Source organism: Lissotriton vulgaris, chromosome 6, assembly GCF_964263255.1.
Source record: "Lissotriton vulgaris chromosome 6, aLisVul1.2, whole genome shotgun sequence".
Classification (NCBI taxonomy): Eukaryota; Metazoa; Chordata; class Amphibia; order Caudata; family Salamandridae; genus Lissotriton; species Lissotriton vulgaris.
Genome location: NC_141694.1, coordinates 930,517,561 through 930,535,815, shown reverse-complemented (window position 1 = coordinate 930,535,815; position 18,255 = coordinate 930,517,561). Strand labels below are relative to the sequence as shown.

The 18,255-nt window shown below is 46.9% G+C and overlaps 1 protein-coding gene across 1 annotated transcript in view; it reads right to left on the bottom strand.

The window, feature by feature from the left end:
- Window positions 1–18,255, bottom strand: part of DZANK1 (double zinc ribbon and ankyrin repeat domains 1) — a 1,079,146-nt gene that overhangs the window by 649,246 nt on the left and 411,645 nt on the right. Inside the window, exon 10 of the mRNA XM_086926915.1 lies at window positions 3,656–3,748. Coding sequence (XP_086783041.1) covers window positions 3,656–3,748 — 93 coding nt within the window. The remainder of the gene's footprint in view (window positions 1–3,655; window positions 3,749–18,255) is intronic.

Sequence of the window (18,255 nt, the reverse complement as noted above, 5' to 3'; positions counted from 1 at the left end):
TGCTCAATAACCTGGTATGGCCTCTGGCACGCAGCAAATCCCCCCTGCCAGACTGCCTCACAGTCTCCTTACTGGTTACTCTGCAAAGGAATTCCAATGCAGCTTAACTACCAGTACTGGCTCCTGTCAGCAGACACGGAACATGTTGGTATCAGCAAACGGGTGGAACATTCAGCGGTATCCGGGGGCTTTTGTGGCTTACTCCTTACCGAAGTTTGTAAATCCTCTTCCGGGTGAACAGAAAAGGTAGCGCTTCCTGCCACGTTGCCTAAGACGAAGGAGGGGTTCTGCTTGTACCTCGGAAGCTGTTTCGGTACTCCAATATGTAAGTAACTCGCCACCAAAGCCAAGGCTCCTGCCTTAGTAGTAAATGACGAAAAGCAGCCCCGAATTCTGTGCTTCACTCAGAGTGCTTTATTTCTCAGCCAGCCAGCCGCCATAGCGTGTTTCGCTTCCAATGAAGCTTGATCACATGGCAAGTTGCGTTAGGCGGTGACCAGTATTTAAAGTGCTAGTGCATGGTTTAAGCAGAGCCAATAGCGAACAACATAGAAGACATACTTCTCAGTAGCTATACAGAATTACAAGTTAGTGCAATATCTGATCTGGCTAAATATAAAATGAATAAATATGGTAAAATCATTTATCATTCATAATATTATTACCATTTTAAAAATCCCATTTTCGATTTTAAAAAAACATGTGTATCTGCAGATTGATGTATAGGGGATGTAGAACATTTGAGAGGGGGGTAATGTCCAGAGTATGTGCAGAGGGGTGAAATGTAAAAGAAGGGTGAGAGCAAGTAAACACAGGCACTCTCATGGAGTGCCTAATGAAAAATTTACAACAACAAAAAAGTACCCACAAGATGGCAAACAAGCATTAAAAATGCAATAGGTCTCGCCTTTCATTAAGTTAAAGCCATTTGTTTTGCTATACAGTACCATTAGCAAAGCCAATGGCTTTAACGTAATCAAAGGCGATACCTATTGCATTTTCAATGCTTGTTATTTATTGCTTTGACTTTTACAACCCACCAAAAACCGTCTCGCTGCAGTTTGGGAAACACTGTGTTAGCGTATTCATCTTTCTGAAAGGAAAGTAACATGAAGAATTTCACAGCTGCATTTCCCACAAACCTTTTCTGCAGCAAGAGCAAATGCATGCAGACACCCACACCTCATAACCATGAAAATAGGATGTTTTAAACAGTATAGAGCGGCTTTGATTTGATTATGGGGGCACTATCGGCTCTCTCGCACTTGTGCGTGAGAGCCGATACTCGTGAATTTCAAGTAAGTTCTGACACCAGGAGCTTGTTGTGGCCGCGTAAATAGATTAGATCATTTTGAACTTGCTTAGTGAGTCATAGATGGGTTCTGCATCCAATGAGATTGTCGAAATTGTTTGTTATTAAGAAATACGTTTAGTTTCATGTCGAGTTATAACTCTCATCAAGTTCAGGTCCACGTTACATATTGTGAAGCTACCTTTAATGCATTATAATCATGTAGCAGAAATATGTGTCTTGCTATCCACAGAAAAGCAGCAGTAATTTATCCGTATTTTGGCATCACAAAAATTGTTAAAAAAAATCGATAAAACAGAGGTAACCATATTGGTTTTGTATGGATATTGTAGTTGGTTGAAAAACATGATATGTCTTTGATACACCCTGATTTGAGATTTGGGATTAAATAGTTTCCTTTTTTCATTATTTTTTTACAGACCCCTGAGGAAGGGTCCATGAAGTGACCCGAAATGTATTGGGTATAATTCATGAGATTGATTTATAAAGTTGTGAACTAATGAAGAATTTTTGAAAAAAAATGAAACAAATAAAAGAAGTTTGAAACTTACCAATGAAAGGTTATATATTTTTTTGAGATATTGATAAGGAACCAATGGTTCCCTGGAAATAAGTGCGCACTTTCTACAAGACGGGAGGTTTCCCAACCAGATCAGTCGCGATGTGTTTAAACACATGGCCCCATAAAGATAAGAAACATTTCACGACTGCACGGAAGGCAGGCGAGGTCGTCCAAGTGGGACAGCCAAAAAAGAGAAAAGTCTACGTCATACAAACCTCTTTTCCAATGGCTGGCCACCGTTTAGCATAAACGGTGACGCCGGCCAATGGGAAAGAGGGGCGGGGCTTGAAGCCCTTGACTGAAAGTCCATCAAAAACATTAAATCTCGCCGAGCGAGCTTCGCATGTGCGCAGCCACGCTAGCCGAGACCTAAAAAGGAAGTGGAAGTTCACAACTCATCCATGGCTGAAATGCTCCTAGGTGGGCAAAACAAAAGAGTAGGGATGAAAGCCATTAAATCAAGAATGGACAACTAAGATGGACAACAAAACCATCTAAACATTGGCAAGGGGCTAACTAAAAGACCATTCTAAAGATATATTATGTAATGGAAACAAGAAGTCTACCCTAACGAAAATAAAGTTGTCTGTTGCAAGCATTGGCAACTTTGGGACCATTAGCTTTGCCAATGTTTTTTAGTAATGCTGTACAGCATCCCCAATGCTGCTTATCATGTCTAAAGAATTTTTAATAAAAGCTTATGACACAGCCATCCGCATCATTTTGTAGGCATGTGCACCATCCATGCATACTCATAGATGAAGTGGGTGTTTTTCCTTTTTATTTACTGAACATATTTGGCTCAGTAAATATAAAATAAAAAACATTTGAACGTTTTTTTAAAAGCAAGTAAAGAGAAGCAAAACATGGAACCCAGGGACATGTATCCGTGGAAGCAACACGGTGCAGCATTAGTGGAGGGAAATAAAACGGAGGATGCGGGTGGGGAAAGCAGTAAGGAAGGCGTGGGTGTAAGAAAGTAAACAAATGAGAGAGAGAACAAAGTGGAGTGTGGGGAGAGAGAAAAGCAAAGAGGTGAGAGAGAGAGCAATGTGAAGCTAGCAGGAGAAGCACACATGTGGGAGGGAAGCACACTAGGGCGAGTGCACCATGGAGGAGGGTGGGGAAGAAGCATATGGGCGAGAGAGAGCAACAAGGAGTACGGAAGGGTGTAGAGAAGCACACTGTGGAGACAGCAGGAAAACACATGCACTCTTGTGGAGTCCTTAAGACAAAGGGGAGAAAAGAAGCTCCTTAAAATTGAGCAGTGGAAGGACACAACTAAATTGTGATTGCTCCAGGGGAGAGACAGACCCAAAATGGACAGGGGCAGCAATCAAATAAGAGGCAGGCAATGACAGTTGCTATAAAGTCAACCAACGGTAAGCAATGGGAAGACTGCAAGCCCCTCTATGTTCTTAGTAAGCCTAAAACAAGTTCTTCGCACTCAAGACAGCTGCTCTCTCTGGTAGGTTCGATCTAAAAATGACCCCTCCATTGCTGTCAGTCCATATACTTGACTGCAACATAGATGATGTGATAACTCTTCCGTGTGGTGGATGCACACTCAGTGCAGCATTCAAACTTACCAATCAGAAAGCTGTGTTGCAATGGACCAATGAAACAGTAAAGTCACTTTTAAATTACTTGCATATGTGCTACCACAGCAGAGAGCTAAGGCGCTACAAACACAGGCATACAATGGTTGCCACCTTCAAACCTGATACAAGTGTAAAGTGATTTGATATACTAATGCATCACAGCCAGGGCAGGAAACTTACCGTTTGTGTTTCAGAGATCCGGCCTTCACAGGTCACACAATGCTTGAGGTTCACCGGATTACCAGTCCCGCAGTGCCTGCAGATTGCTTTGCCCTTGAAAATACAGAAAACAGGTTTAAGACAATATTTTTGTAGATGATAAATCATTGTTTGGAATGCAAAAAAGAGAACAACAAAACCCTTACGAACAAGGATAGGCCCACAAAGAGCAGCTGTGTACTGGATGGAGTGTCCTATATTGGTTACCAATTTATACCTTTAGCCACATATACTTGTGATCATGTAATCTGTATTCCACTAAAATAGATGATGCGCCAAACAAATGCTGCGGCTGATCAACTCGACTTCTAATCACCTAACTTGAGGATTCTTCATCCTTATGTTTAACTAGCAACAGGAACGCGGTCTAACCACCCCCTCGCAGCCCCCCATCCGAACAGCAGTAGGTCTAAAATGCATAGGAGATCTGCTTAGATATGGGAAGTCGACGTGAAGAGATTGTAGAATGTAAACTACATGATTACAAGTATAAGTATAATTATGATAAGAATTCAATAAAATAATATATGCTTATTTTAAAAGGAGTCCTGTGATTGAATATTACGTATGAATGGATAAATAATGTAGGAGACACCATCCAGGATTCATCTGTGCTCTATGGGATTATCTCTTGTTTTCAATGATTTTGCTATTTCTTTCCAGGTTGCTATCTCAAACCATGGGAGCATGTTTAAGTTCGGCGAGATCTGACTCTTAAACGAGGAATGGGCGCATGTTGGGGCATAAGCCGAGCATGTACTCAAACAAGCATTTGCAATGCAATAGGTCTCGCATTTGCAATAGTTTGAGCTCTTGGCATTGTAAATGACAATGCCTTTTATTTATGTGTTGGTTTTTAAAACATAAATAAAAGGCATTATCATTTACAATGCCAATAGCTTAAACTGCTAGACCTATTGCATTGCAAATGCTTGTTAACTGTTGCAGGGAGGGTGGGTGTGTAGAATCAGATGGGCTGATGCTGAAGATGCAGAGGAATGCTAAATATTTTTTTGCAAAGATGGATTGTTGACGTGTGTATGGACTATGGTGTCTTGACAGTTTATTAAAAAGTGAAGAGTTGAACTAAAAGGCCAGTGGCAGTGAACCTAGCCTGTGACGTAAGTTAAAAGGTTTTCCTAACGTACCTCAGATGTTTTTTGAAAAACTACAGTTAACTGTTCAGACTAAGTCGGGTTTCAGTGTGCTTATATATAATTGAGTGGGGGCGACCTGACTTTGTACCCCCTGGTGCTCCTTTTGTGCTTCTGAAAAATTTCCTAACACCCAGCGTTCCCCTCTGTTTCCCGATAAAAATGATACCTCACATGTGTGGTTGCCCAAAGCAGAGTCAGCCTAAAAATGCATAAAATGAAAAACTGAGCGGCAACCAAAACGTGTTCATAAGGGCAATTTTTTAAATACGTTTTTAGGCTGACTCTGCTATGGGCACTCACACAAGTGAGGTATCATTTTTATCAGTAGTTTGAGGAAAATGCTGGGTAGTGGGAAATTTGTGCTGGTGCGGTGATCCTTCAGCTTTTTAACACAGACGTGAGGAAAATTTGACTTTTCTGTAAATTTGAGGTTTGCAGTGGATTCTGGGTAGGAAAACGCTGGGGGATCCACACAAGCCACACTGCCAGCCAAGCAACAGTCTGCCTACACTTCCACCCAAGTGCGAGTCCATGCATACCGCCAGCACCCTGCCCAGACCTTAATAATAACAGTCTTTCTGTCCCCCCTGGGGGGCAGATGGGGTTTATTAGCCCACTAGAGACCATGGATTGTTTTTGTTTACAAAAAAGGAGGAATGGGGTCTGCCCAGAACCTGCCCCAATACAAATGGGAACAGTCTTTCTGCCCACCCCGGGGACAGATGGTAGTTATTACACCCGATCTGCCTCCCTTGGGTGAGGGCATAAAGCTCACTAGGCACCAGGGATATGTTTATGGGCATGTAAGGGAGCAGCTCCACAGTCAAGGGTCACTCCCCTTTTTTTGGGCACACATTTTAGCCATGTCTGCCCCCTTGGGGGCAGATCAGCGATATGTTTAGGTTCATCTGTCCACCTTTGAGGCAGAAAACCAATAGATACCAGGGAAAGTTTCTTTGTGTGTATGCGTGCTGGAGTTCGGAGTGCATGTACTGGCATTTGGCAGGCTGTGTGTGTACTGGCATTTTGCTGCTGGTGTGTGGACTTGCACTTGGCTGATGATGTGTATTGACTAGTGCTTTGTAAGCATGGGCCTTTAGATATGTGGAGAGATCTGGCAACCCCAGCTCCACACTGCCATCTGCATTAACTGTATTTAATGTAATTTTCTACAGTAAACAAGCATTTAGAGTTAACAATGTTGCCAATTTCAACTGATTTAATTTTACTAATCTATAAAATCCTATTGGTATTTCATAGCAAACTTGCAACTTCCATTGTTTTGGTTCTTCTTGTCTTTCGAATATGTTTGTCACTGTGTTTATCTTTCACTAGTGACTTTGAAGGCCCCATGCAATAAACTGTTCTGCTGAGCTATTAAGAGAGAGCTGCTAAATCAGGTTTAAAATAGTGCGCCGATACAGATACTTGAAATGCATACATTTCATTGGCTTTAATAGTTTGTGTGAGGGCAGTATTTCTTTTTACCAGCACCGTAATGAAAACGTTTGGTTCTGCATTATTGAGGCGAACAAGCAAATCTCCTTTGTTGAAGCATAACACTTGCACACCCTTCTTGCCAAGCCGCACAACGTTAACAATTCAAGTTGTTGCACCACAGGCCATATTCTTATATTTCTAAAAGGATTCGTCCCAAGCGGGAAAACAATCAGCGTCTTTCATAATGCTAAACACAAAAAATAGAAACGGACTGTTCTCCTAATGTGTCTTTATACAGTCATCATCAAACTTTTTTTATGTGGAATCCTACTGAGTAAACAAATGTTCCAATCCATGTGCTCTATTAAAAGGGTAGGATTAGGGATACACTCTGAGGTCCTTCGGCCCCAACATTGTAGGCTAATTGGAGTGTGAGGGCAGGGCCATGCTCTAAGTGCTGGATTCTATGCCAACCCCCAGAACACCATAGTCACCCCAGAGCCTCTTGGCAAACAATACAGCCCCTTTCTGGCTTTTTAGGTCTCGCCTAGGCAGTACATGCACAGTCTCTTGAGACATGCTCCATCAACTGTATAGGCTTTCAGCTAAATTACACTTGTGCGCAGATTGGATGGCCCATGCCGTCCGACGCACAGCCCCACCCCGGCGTTGGACAGCCGGGGGCCATCCGATGCATGCAAAGGGTTAGGTTGCACACTTTCATGCTTTAATGTTTTCTTTTAGGTTTCAATTGTTGTTGAAATAAAACCAATATCAAGGGATGCCTCCTCGTGCTCTCCAAACGTGGCATGTAATGTGAGATTACGTAACAATATATCCTGCAAGTAGACACCAGGGATTCAGCAGTCATATTTGCACGTAACGAGATGTTTTATTTATTACAATAAACCTTCAAAAGTGATTCTATTGCAGACTCCAGCGCAGAACAATGTTTAAGTGTAGCTATTTCACAAAAAAGGCTGCAGCCGATTGCATTTGTGCCTCTCCCGAGATGTGAACAGTCAGCAATAAAGCACACTTCAGGTAGTATTTTAAATCTCAGTGAATAGACATGCAGCGCTCTAAGAATTCGAAAGCTTTACCAACACAATTACGAGTAAGTCATATTTCACCTATTAACAAAGTTATGGGAGATTCTGAAAGGCTGAAATGCAGCGGCAGATATAGTGCCATCATGGCGACACTCCCCACCCCCAAGCAATTAGCATGCATGCAAATAAATATACACCACACAAATTTGTTATTGGGAAAAACTGCTGCAGGTTTATTACATACAACGTTATGTAATATGGTGGGTTATCTTACGGGCGATCCAAGGGCAGGCAGCATACTCACCACCTGCCCACCTGATGAGCCAAGCAGCACTGGGGCGAACCCCATCTGTGCTGTCCCATCTGGTGATCCTCCTCCCAGATCACGTGACACATATTACTCACGCCCCTTTCAGGGCAGAGCGTAGCAAGGCAAGCCCCCGGTTGTTCAGGCCCACAACCGTCCGAAGGACAAACGGGGCGCTGACACTGTTTCCAGGAACCTCTCATGAGGCTCCTGGGCTATGGCTCTGGCACCCCTATGTGCCGTGCAGAGGTACTCTTCTGTACCCAATTGCTTCCAGATCGCCCTGTAACTCCGCCTGTAACGAAAACGAACAAGATTACAAAATTCTCACCATGCTTCCTACCACCGACCTCGCCGGGTAAGCGGTAGGGTGGGAGATGACGTGTCCGGCGAGGCAGCGGCCGCGCGTGTCCGGTGCGGATGACAAAGAGGTCGTCAGCATGGCGAGGGGGACATATATACCCCTCGCCCCACCTCCCGCACCGGACATGATGCGGCACTGCCCGCGCCCAGGAGAGGACTCCCTTAGAGTCCCTGCCCCTTTGGGGGGAAAGGGGGGTGTGGGCTGCCCGATGGTACTACAAGGCCGCCCTCTTGAGTGGCCTCCTGCGATGGCCTCGGGCAGCAGCATAGTACCATCATGGCGATACTCCCCACCCCCAAGCACCTAGGATGCATGCAAATAAATACACACCACACAAATTTGTTATTGGGAAAAACTGCTGCAGGTTTATTACATACAGCGTTATGTAATATGGTGGGTTATCTTACGGGCGATCAAAGGGCAGGCAGCATACTCACCACCTGCCCTCCTGATGAGCCAAGCAGCACTGGGGCGAACCCCATCTGTGCTGCCCCTTCTGGTGATCATCCTCCCAGATCACGTGACACTTATTACTCACGCCCCTTTCAGGGCGGAGCGTAGCAAGGCAAGCCCCCGGTTGTTCAGGCCCCCAACCGTCCGAAGGACAAACGGGGAGCCGACACGGTTTCCAGGAACCTCTCATGAGGCCCCTGGGCTCTGGCTCTGGCACCCCTATGTGCCATGCAGAGGTACTCTTCTGTACCCAATTGCTTCCAGATCGCCCTGTAACTCCGCCACAGCTCTGGCGGTGGCCACCGTCGCTGACAGGGCCCCCTACCAAAACAGCTCCGTTCTCATCTGCAACATCTCATATACAGGCCCCCTGCCAAAATTGGGCAGGAGACCCAATCTATATCCCAGTCACCCTTGACGTTCGACCGCAAGAGTCGCTGACGGAGGCCTTTTAGGCAAGTGAACTTGTGCCAAGAACTAATTCTCCAATTGGAGAGTTCCGTTGCTTTACATGACTCTGCCACGTGCCACTCGGGCGGGGCGGATTTGGGCCCTATGGTTCACAAGGCCGCCTGAATTTGCTGGTCGCACCTGGCCGCACGGTGCCCAGTAATTCCGCTTCCTGAATCCTACCGCACCTGGCTGTCCATAACATAAGTGACAAAGAGCTAGGGATCACCAATTAGCTCCTTATGTGGTTGATCCCCCTGGGTCTACCGACCCACAGAATGTCTGAATTATGCCGTGCCCACTGCCGGCCATATGGTGCCTATCTCTAAGGACTGACTAAGTCCTGCTCACCCCCTCCCTAGCCTATTCCCTAATATGGGGTATGGGGGCTCCACCTCTACACACTGAGCAGCCCCAGGGGTGGAATATAACCTGCCCTGCTGAATTTAAATTCTTGTAGCACACTGGACAAGCCACAAGCTCTCTTACATAGTCTTTTGTGCTTGATACCTTGCTTCCCCACTTCTTGCAGTTTCCGTTGACCCTGGAAGTGCCCAATGCTCTATTATGAAGTCGTTGGGGCTTGACACCTTGTTCCCCCATTTTCCCGGGATGGCAGCACAGGAAGACCTTAAACAATCAGCTTGGTGTGCTACCAGAAACCGTACCAGTCATGAGAACCTAAGAAGCCCCAATTAACATCTGGGCATACCCCTCAACTCACTGTCTATAGGGCGGGTGTTTATTTCTCACCTGAGCAACAGGTAGCAAGCCCTTGAGTACAGGGTGCACCTACTCCGCTACATTGCCCTAAACCTTTGCCCAGGCAGTTCTGTTTTTGAATGGTGTCATCAAAAGAATGACGTCCTTCTGGACTGTGGAACTGTACTGTACGTCTATTGAGCCTCTACCACTGTGAGCCCTGCTATGCCTTGTGTGTCCAGCCCCACCTCTGTCAGACTACTCTGCCCCCAATCCATGCTACTACCTCAGATCACGCAGTGTCATAAAATAAACATAAGCCTTCGATGGTTGAGAGCTTAAAGGATGCCTGCTCTCTTGAGGGGGAATGATGCACATTTGCGCTGGTGGCCATTGTCCAGCTGTATCCACCAAATACCTATACCTTTAAGCTAGTACTACTGGCTTTGATGCTTCTGCTTACTAGCCTAAGACCACGAAGGCCCCCAGTGGCATTATCGTCTGGCCTCTCGGGTGTAACTTTGTCCACTATTTTGACAGAGTACAAACTAGTGAGGGATCCTAAGGATGGATGCCTTTACATCATTTTGTGATAGGGGTGTGGTGTGATTCCCTCCTGTTGCCTGCTTGTGCTGTGTGGGTGTGTGTGAAGGGCTCTGTGTGGCTGTGTGTGTGGGAAGCTTTGTGTGGCTGTGTGTGTGGGAAGCTTTGTGTGGCTGTGTGTGTGGGGGGCTCTGTGTGGCTGTGTGTGGCTGCGTGTGTGGGGGGCTCTGTGTGGCTGTGTGTGTGGGGGGCTCTGTGTGGCTGTGTGTGTGGGGGGCTCTGTGTGGCTGTGTGTGTGGGGGGCTCTGTGTGGGTGTGTGTGTGGGGGGGGCTCTGTGTGTGTTTGTGTGTGTCATTTGCGAGAGATAAAGCTAGTGGCATTGTAAATGACAATGCCATTTATTTATGTTAAAAAAAAACATAAATAAAAATAATGTCAAGAGCAATGCCAATAGCTCTAACTTTAACAAAGGCAAAACCATTGCATTGTAAATGCTTGTTGTACTTTTCTCACCTTGGGGAGCCCGGTGGAAGCATATTTATATAACGCGAACCCGACCCGAGGGTAATGGAGCGCCTCCATGAGCACCATATTTACAAAACACATTCCTCAGGCACGGGGGGAGTAAGCGGTTTGCCCAAGATTACAGGATGTGGCACGTTGGGGCGCCTACATGAGCACTGTCATTACATCCCACCTAATTCAGGCATGGGGGATACGTGTTTTGCCCCGAATTCCAGTATGTGGACCAGGCAACGAGGCTCAACACCTGGTTTCCAGCACCAAAGTCGGCAGTCTGGCCGACGGACAACATCCTTTCCCCTAGACTTGGTGCTCACGTCGGCTCGACTATTCCTTTTCCAATGGTGTGTTGTAATTAGCATGTACACATATGACCAGGCAGTCCCTTTGTCCGTTTGCATTGCCGCTTCCCTCAGGTTGATGCCTCTGTTCTAGACACTGTGAGGGTTGCAGCCACTCAATTTAAACGGCAAAACACTTTGCTAACCAACGACGTCAGGAAGTGATAAGGTGTCTCCTATCCATTTCGCAACGCGGGGGCGGAGGACTTGCGGGCCTCACAGCGCGGCCAAACAAGTGGGGATGGGGGCCTAGGCCCTTCCGCGACATAGCCGCCCGGGAGAAGAGGCCGTACATGGTTATGTATTCACAAGCGCTCCACTTACATAAGGCAAAGCGCTCCCTTTACGTGCCTCTGAAAGCCCCGGAAAGAGGCCATGCCTACTACAGAGAGCCGCGCACATGCTCAACGGGGTGGTGGGAGTCCGTAAAAAATGGGGAGGGGGCACCTTCCCGTAAGGGAAGAAAGAGGCATTAGTCCGGCCTTGCAGGACATGGACGGGACCCCCAGGCTCGAACCCCACGTTATGCAACTGTAGGCGGCGAGATAGTCGTCGGACAACCACCGCTCCCAAAACTCGATATAATTGGAAAGCGCTACCCTCGATCCATTACAACAGGGCCGGCCTTAGGCATGTGCAAGCTGTGCACCTGCACAGGGCCACCAAACCCTAGGGGCCACCACATCAATATATATCCTTAATATAATAATCCTCTGCGGATGGATACATATTTGTGTGGCGGCCCCTGGCAGGGATTTGGTGGCCTCTGGCTCTATTCCACTTCCAAACAACCTGACACCCCTCTTCACTAGCCTCCACGCTCCGCCCCGCCCGGACCCCGTCTTCCGGGGCCCCCTACCTACGCTTCCTGCCCAGGGCCACCATGAACCTAGAGCCGCCCCTGATTACAAAGTGCTAGCCATCCTGCCTAAAGCACATAAAGAGGCCTAAACTCCCATCTGCTTTCTCGACCTGACACGTAGGGCCAGGGGAGCGCATCCGCCCCGACGCTTCGGGACTGGTCCGGAGGCCTACTACTCCCGACGAGATATTCGTCCGATCCTAATAAAGATCCTATTGGCCTTCGGCTGGCTCACCCTCCGTGTGGGTCGCGTGGAAGGCTTCTCAAATACATTCCCCTCGTGACCGGATATAGGTAGCCCAGCTGCGGTCACCCTGTGGCACCCTCCGCCACAGAAATTTGCGCGGGTGGCCTAGCCCGAAACCTATATGCCGCCATTATGGATGGGAGGGAGGGGTCAGCCTCACGCCATTCCGGCCACCCAGATGCCCCCCCTCAACCAACCCACCAACCGCCGATCCGTCGTGCCCACTGTGAAAGGTCCGTGCATCCTGACTACCCTCAATACGTGGCACATAGGGCGGTGGATGCCATCCAGGGGGAAAGAGGGCACTAGTTTTCTCACCTTCATTGAAGCCTGGCCAACCCCTAACCGTGTCCGAGTTACTACACTTGGTGATCACTTCCCAGTCGACCAAGCCCAAGGATGGGTGTCCTGTCCGCCCCTACCGCATCATAGAGAAGGAGCGTCCTAGTCCTTTCTAGAGGCAAATCGATCGCTTTAGACTTACCTGCTGTGCCCGGGGTTGAATTGATCCTTGCAACTGAGTTTCTCTAACCATACCCATGTTTGTATATGCTGTCCCCATATGGGTGCCCCTCTTTCCATGTGAGCGTTTATCAGCATATGGACTTCTCAATCCCGCCGCAGCTTGTTTATGTATCTCCCCTAAGCTGGGCCTGGCTGATAAGATCAAAAGCCTTACGATGATTCTGCATTGATATTCCACGGTAAAGATGTCATTGGTTTTAGACTTTTCCCCATATTTTTAGCCAATCTATTTTAATGATGTCTGTTCCACAGAAAAACTATTCAAAGCTGATTTATGGTTTAATATCCCTTTTAATTATTGTATTGTATAATTGATTATCAATTTTAAACTCTTTTTATTGTTCGAAGGACATGTACTTTTTAAATGCGATGTGCTTTTTAAAATATTTTATATCAAAATAAAGCTTTGTATGATGATGATGGTGGTATCACCCCATAGATAGGAATTGATACAGTCAGCGAGCAATTATAATATTGTTTTAAACATACAGGACATTGCGTTTTTGGATATATCAATCCCGTCTTTCTTGGCACTGAACTATTATAGCAAATAGTAGAATAAGAAAGCAGAATTTAAATACGAAAGAATAGCCTGACACTGCAGTTCTTTTAGGGTGCAAACAGAACTTCATATTATAAGACAATACAATATTTTAAAGGCTTGTCTTGATGCCCCTCCTGCCCTCTTCCCGCTGTCTTATGTTTTTGACCCTCTTGAGTCTGATGTCTTGCTTCATATTGCTGCCCTCTCCTGTCCTCTTACTGCTATTAATGTTAGCCTTCCCCCATTTGCACCCAGTCAGTGATAGATTTTAATATTATGGGCTGATACACGGCAGGGATAGGAGATCTGAAGCCCCCACAGGTTTGTCCCAGATGTCTGCCCCCTCCTCCACACACAGCTGCTGACCACTGGGCTAAGTAACTTACAGTGTATAACCTTCGTCATAAATCAGCTTTCTGTGAGATGAACGGAACATGAGAGCTATGAGGCAGATTAACCTCTCTAGCCCAGTTCTTTGTTCTGCATACATTACATGATAAGCATATCAATGGAACAAGATCCCAACAGTCCGTATTTGTTTTCATAGGCTGTTCAACACTCTTACAGTCGCACACAGAATGTTATAGTGCTGTTGACTTGCATCGAGGCACTTTTATTTCTGTCTGTCCGTACAAAAGCCTTGTTTCTATTGAAGCTCTTTCTCGCTCTGTTCGCTTCCTCCCCTGTAGGTACTTTGAGCTCAAAGTTGAATTTACTGTAAATTAATGATGGTGCTGCTGTGTTTATGCGGGTTTATATGTATGTTGATTCGGTTGTTTTGGCTTCCGGTGTGTTGCACTTTATCCTTTAGAGAGGATTTGAGATACTGTAAGATGACTGCATTTCAAAAAAGAAATGTCATAAATTATAAAATGCAAACAATGCAGTAAATCACCTGAGAACCGGGCATCATGGCTGAGTGCACGTGTGATGGTAAGCATCTGGGTGGGCTGGTGCTTTTCAAAGATTGATGGGCCAACCGGTCTATAGCCTCTTACCTTCACTTTTGGAGCACCTATACCAAATACTCAATCTCTGAAGCACAACTGGACCTCCTCCCAGTACTTTGGCCAACAGCATACTTTCTTTTATGTACCTCAGTTTCAGTCAGCACCATCTCAGGACAAGCACAGCATCAGCAGCCCAGCTCCGCCTCAGCATCAGCACAGCGCCATCTCAGTCAGCATCAGCACAGCAGCACCACCTCCTCCTCCTCCTCCTCCTCCTCCTCAGGGCCCACCACCAGTGCAGCACCAACTCCGCATCAGCGCAGCAACATCTCAACCTCAGCACAGCACCATCTCAGCATTAGCACAGCACCACCTCTGCATCAGTGCACCACTACCAGTGCATTACCACCTCAGCACCAGTAAAGCCCCACCTCAGCAGCAACGCAGCACCACTTCAGCATCAGTGCAGCACCACCTCAGAACCAGCGCATCACCTTAACTGTACATAAGCAGTAGCACCACCACCTCAGCTTGACTCAGCACAACCACAGCATAATTCAGCACCACCTCAGCATTACTCAGTACCGCTTCCGCATCACTCAGCACCAGCGAAGCACCACTTTAGCATCACCACAGCATCAGCTCTACACCACCTCTGCACCAGTGCATCAGTGCAACACCACCGCAGCACCACCTCAGGATCGGCGCAGCACCACTTCATCACCAGTAACCATCACTCAGCACCACTTCAGAAGCACCACTGCAGCACCACCTGAGAATCACTCAGCAGCACCTGAGCACCACCACTACATCAGCACAGCGCCACCTCAGGCCCAGCACACCACCACTTCAGCACAGGTGCAGCACCATTTTAGCACCACCTCACCACCACTGCAGCATCAGAGCAGTACCACCTTAACACCACCTCAGCACCACCTTAACACCACCTCAGCATCAGCACAGCACCAGTCATTGTCAAACAGCACTACGTCTACAGCACCACCTGAGCATCACTCAGCAGCATGTGAGCACCACAAAACCAGCACAGCACCACCGCATTATCACTCAGTCCCAGCACAGCACCACCTCAGCACCAGCATAGTACCACCTCAGCAACGGCGCACCACCTCAGCACCACCTCTGCACCAGTGCAGCACTACCTCTCTACCAGTGCATCACCTCACTACCACCGCAGCACTACATTAGCATCAATGCAGCACCAGAGCACCACCTCCGCATCAGTGCACCACCACCAGCGCAGTCCCATCACAGCATCGGTGCAGTACCACCTCACCACCAGTGCAGCACCACTTCAGCATTAGTGCAGCACCACCTCAGCACTAGTGCAGCATCAATTTAGCACCAGCACATCACCACCTTAGCACCAGCATAGCATCACCTGAGCACCACCAAAAAATCACTCCGTACCACCTGAGCACCATCTCCACAATAGCCCACCACCACCTCCTTAGCATCACTAAGCACCAGTACAGCACCACGTGAGCACCAGTACAGCACCACGTGAGCACCAGTACAGCACCACCTGAGCACCAGCACAGTATCACTTAAGCACCACCTCAACATCAGCACAGCACCACTGGATCACCACCGCATCAGCACAGCACAACCTCAGTACCAGTCAGCGCCACTCAGCACCACCTCCTCATCAGGGCATTTTGCACCAATGCAGCACTACTTCAGCAACAGCGCAGCATCACATATGCACAATACCAACTCAGCATCACTCAGCATCATCTGAGCACCAGCTCAGCATCACCTGAGCACAGTGCAGCACCACCACCTGAGCATGACTCAGCACCTCCTCAGCACGATTCAGCACCACCTCAGTATCACCTCAGCACCACCTCAGCAACAGCACCACCTCAGCACGACGCAGCACCACCTCAGCATGACGCACCACTACCGCAGCCTGATGCGCCACCACCTCAGCACCAGCACAGCACCCCCTCAACATCAGCACAGCATCACCTCAACATCAGCACAGCACCACCCCATCAGTGCAGCAAGCAGGAAGAAGTTTCCAGCATTGCAAAGACAACAAGCATTTACAATGCAGTAGGTCTCGCAGTTACGCAACTTTGAGCTATTGACATTGTAAATGACAATGCCTTTTTTTTTTGTTTTCGTTTTTAAAACATAAATAAATGGCATTCTCATTTACAAATGCCAATAGCTTAAACTCGCGTAAATGTGAGACCTATTTTATTGCAAATGCTTGTTTAATCTGCTTGTGTGTTCATCCTGAACTGTTTTTCAGTGTTTAACCTTTATAAAGTTACATGTATAGGTGTTAAGTATTCTTACTTTTTTACAAAAAGGCTACTGTTCAGTGTTTCCACCCACCAAACCCCACTGTGACCAGAGGCGCAAGTAGAGCCAATTTTGAGGGTAAGGTTACTAAAAATTTGGGGGGGGCAGGATCTTCCAGCAATATGCAGAGTGGAGATGCAGGGGCTCTAAGAAGGGGCGAAGACACAAGAAAGCCTCTTTCACAAGTAAATGGTCTTTTAAAGACCTGTAAAGTACGCAGGTGCGGCTGTGTTTGTGCCCGGGAAGCTGTCTCAGCCCCGACTGATACACACAACGGGGGGGGGGGGTTAAGCCCTTTGAGCCCAATGTTACTTGTATTATACATGGAAATTATGGTCTGACTGCTGTACCAGCATTTTGACTGTATACTATCAAGTCTTTGATGTATCTGTTCTCTATCCACATCCTTCCAATTATGCTATTACTACACCACAAGACTCTTGTTGTATACCTTTGCAGGTGTTCCCAGTCTGGCAGGTCAGCCAGTCTCTAAACTATAATGTTCTAAGTAAGCAATCCATCTTCCCTTGCAATTTGTATTTTTGGACAGAAAGCTATTTCAAAGCAGGCCATTTATAACCGAGAAAGACAGCGCAGACCGTTTTTTCTGTTCCATCCATAAGTGAATAGAGAACACAAGGTTACAATGTCTTTCTGTTGTGCGAAAGCTCGCCTCTTTTGAATAAAAGGGAACAGACTGGATTTGGAAGCCGATCTGGCACTTTGTATCTGAAGACCCACCCTCCTGTGTGCTGCTGTTTATATGCATATTGCTATGTAAACCATTGCTGTACATTTTTGCACCCACAGCAGCTGTTCGCCACCCTGCTGCGGGAGGTGGGGGGCGCTCTGAACCTACGTGGGGAGGACCCTGTTGGATAGCACTTTTGAAAGGCTCACCTGCAAAAGTACATCTTACATGGTTAATATGTCATATTTTTAACGTTCAATGTCGTGCTATCTCGGAGCTCTCCGAAAGGGGTTTCAAGTCATCATGCTTGTATGAAAAAACACAACAAACTAAAAGAACAAGGCATGCGCTGTTTTAGGTTTTCTGCAGTTTATATACACAAAAGTTTGTGGATTTATTGTGAAAACTATATGTATGTAGGTTATATATGTAGGTTAGCATTTCAACACAAATGACATTCCGCAGAGCCGCCCAAATATTTTATTATATGAGGGAGGAGTTGTGGCATAAACCACCGGACTACAGGCAGCTATTATTAAGGCACAGCCACACAACTGCAAACACACACAAGCACACAGGGAGATACATTAGACACGCTGCTACCCAGAGAATCGCACATCTAAACACGAAATCACAGACACACAAACCCACACAGTGAGTCATGAAAACACTCTAACACATACAGGGGGTCACAGATACACACAAACAAATGCACAGGGGATTTCACAGAAGCATAGCTACACACCGAAAATGGCAGCTACACAAAAGCAAGGACACGCTGGGAATCGCAAGCATGCACACACATGCGTGTGCTGAGCAGAGACACACAAACGCACACGTGACGTGACGTGACATGCAGAGGTAAGGCACAAAAGATACGCAACTGCACGCACACCATGTATATTACAAGACAGCACACACAGGTGCAGTGCAGAGTCACAACCATAGAGAGGAGCAGTCACCAAACACGGAGGCGAACTCGATCACTGAAGAGATGAACAGCCAGAGTCACAGTGACAACAAGCTGTCGCCATTACACCAACGCAGCCGCTTGTTTATTTTTGCATCGCGCTTTAAGT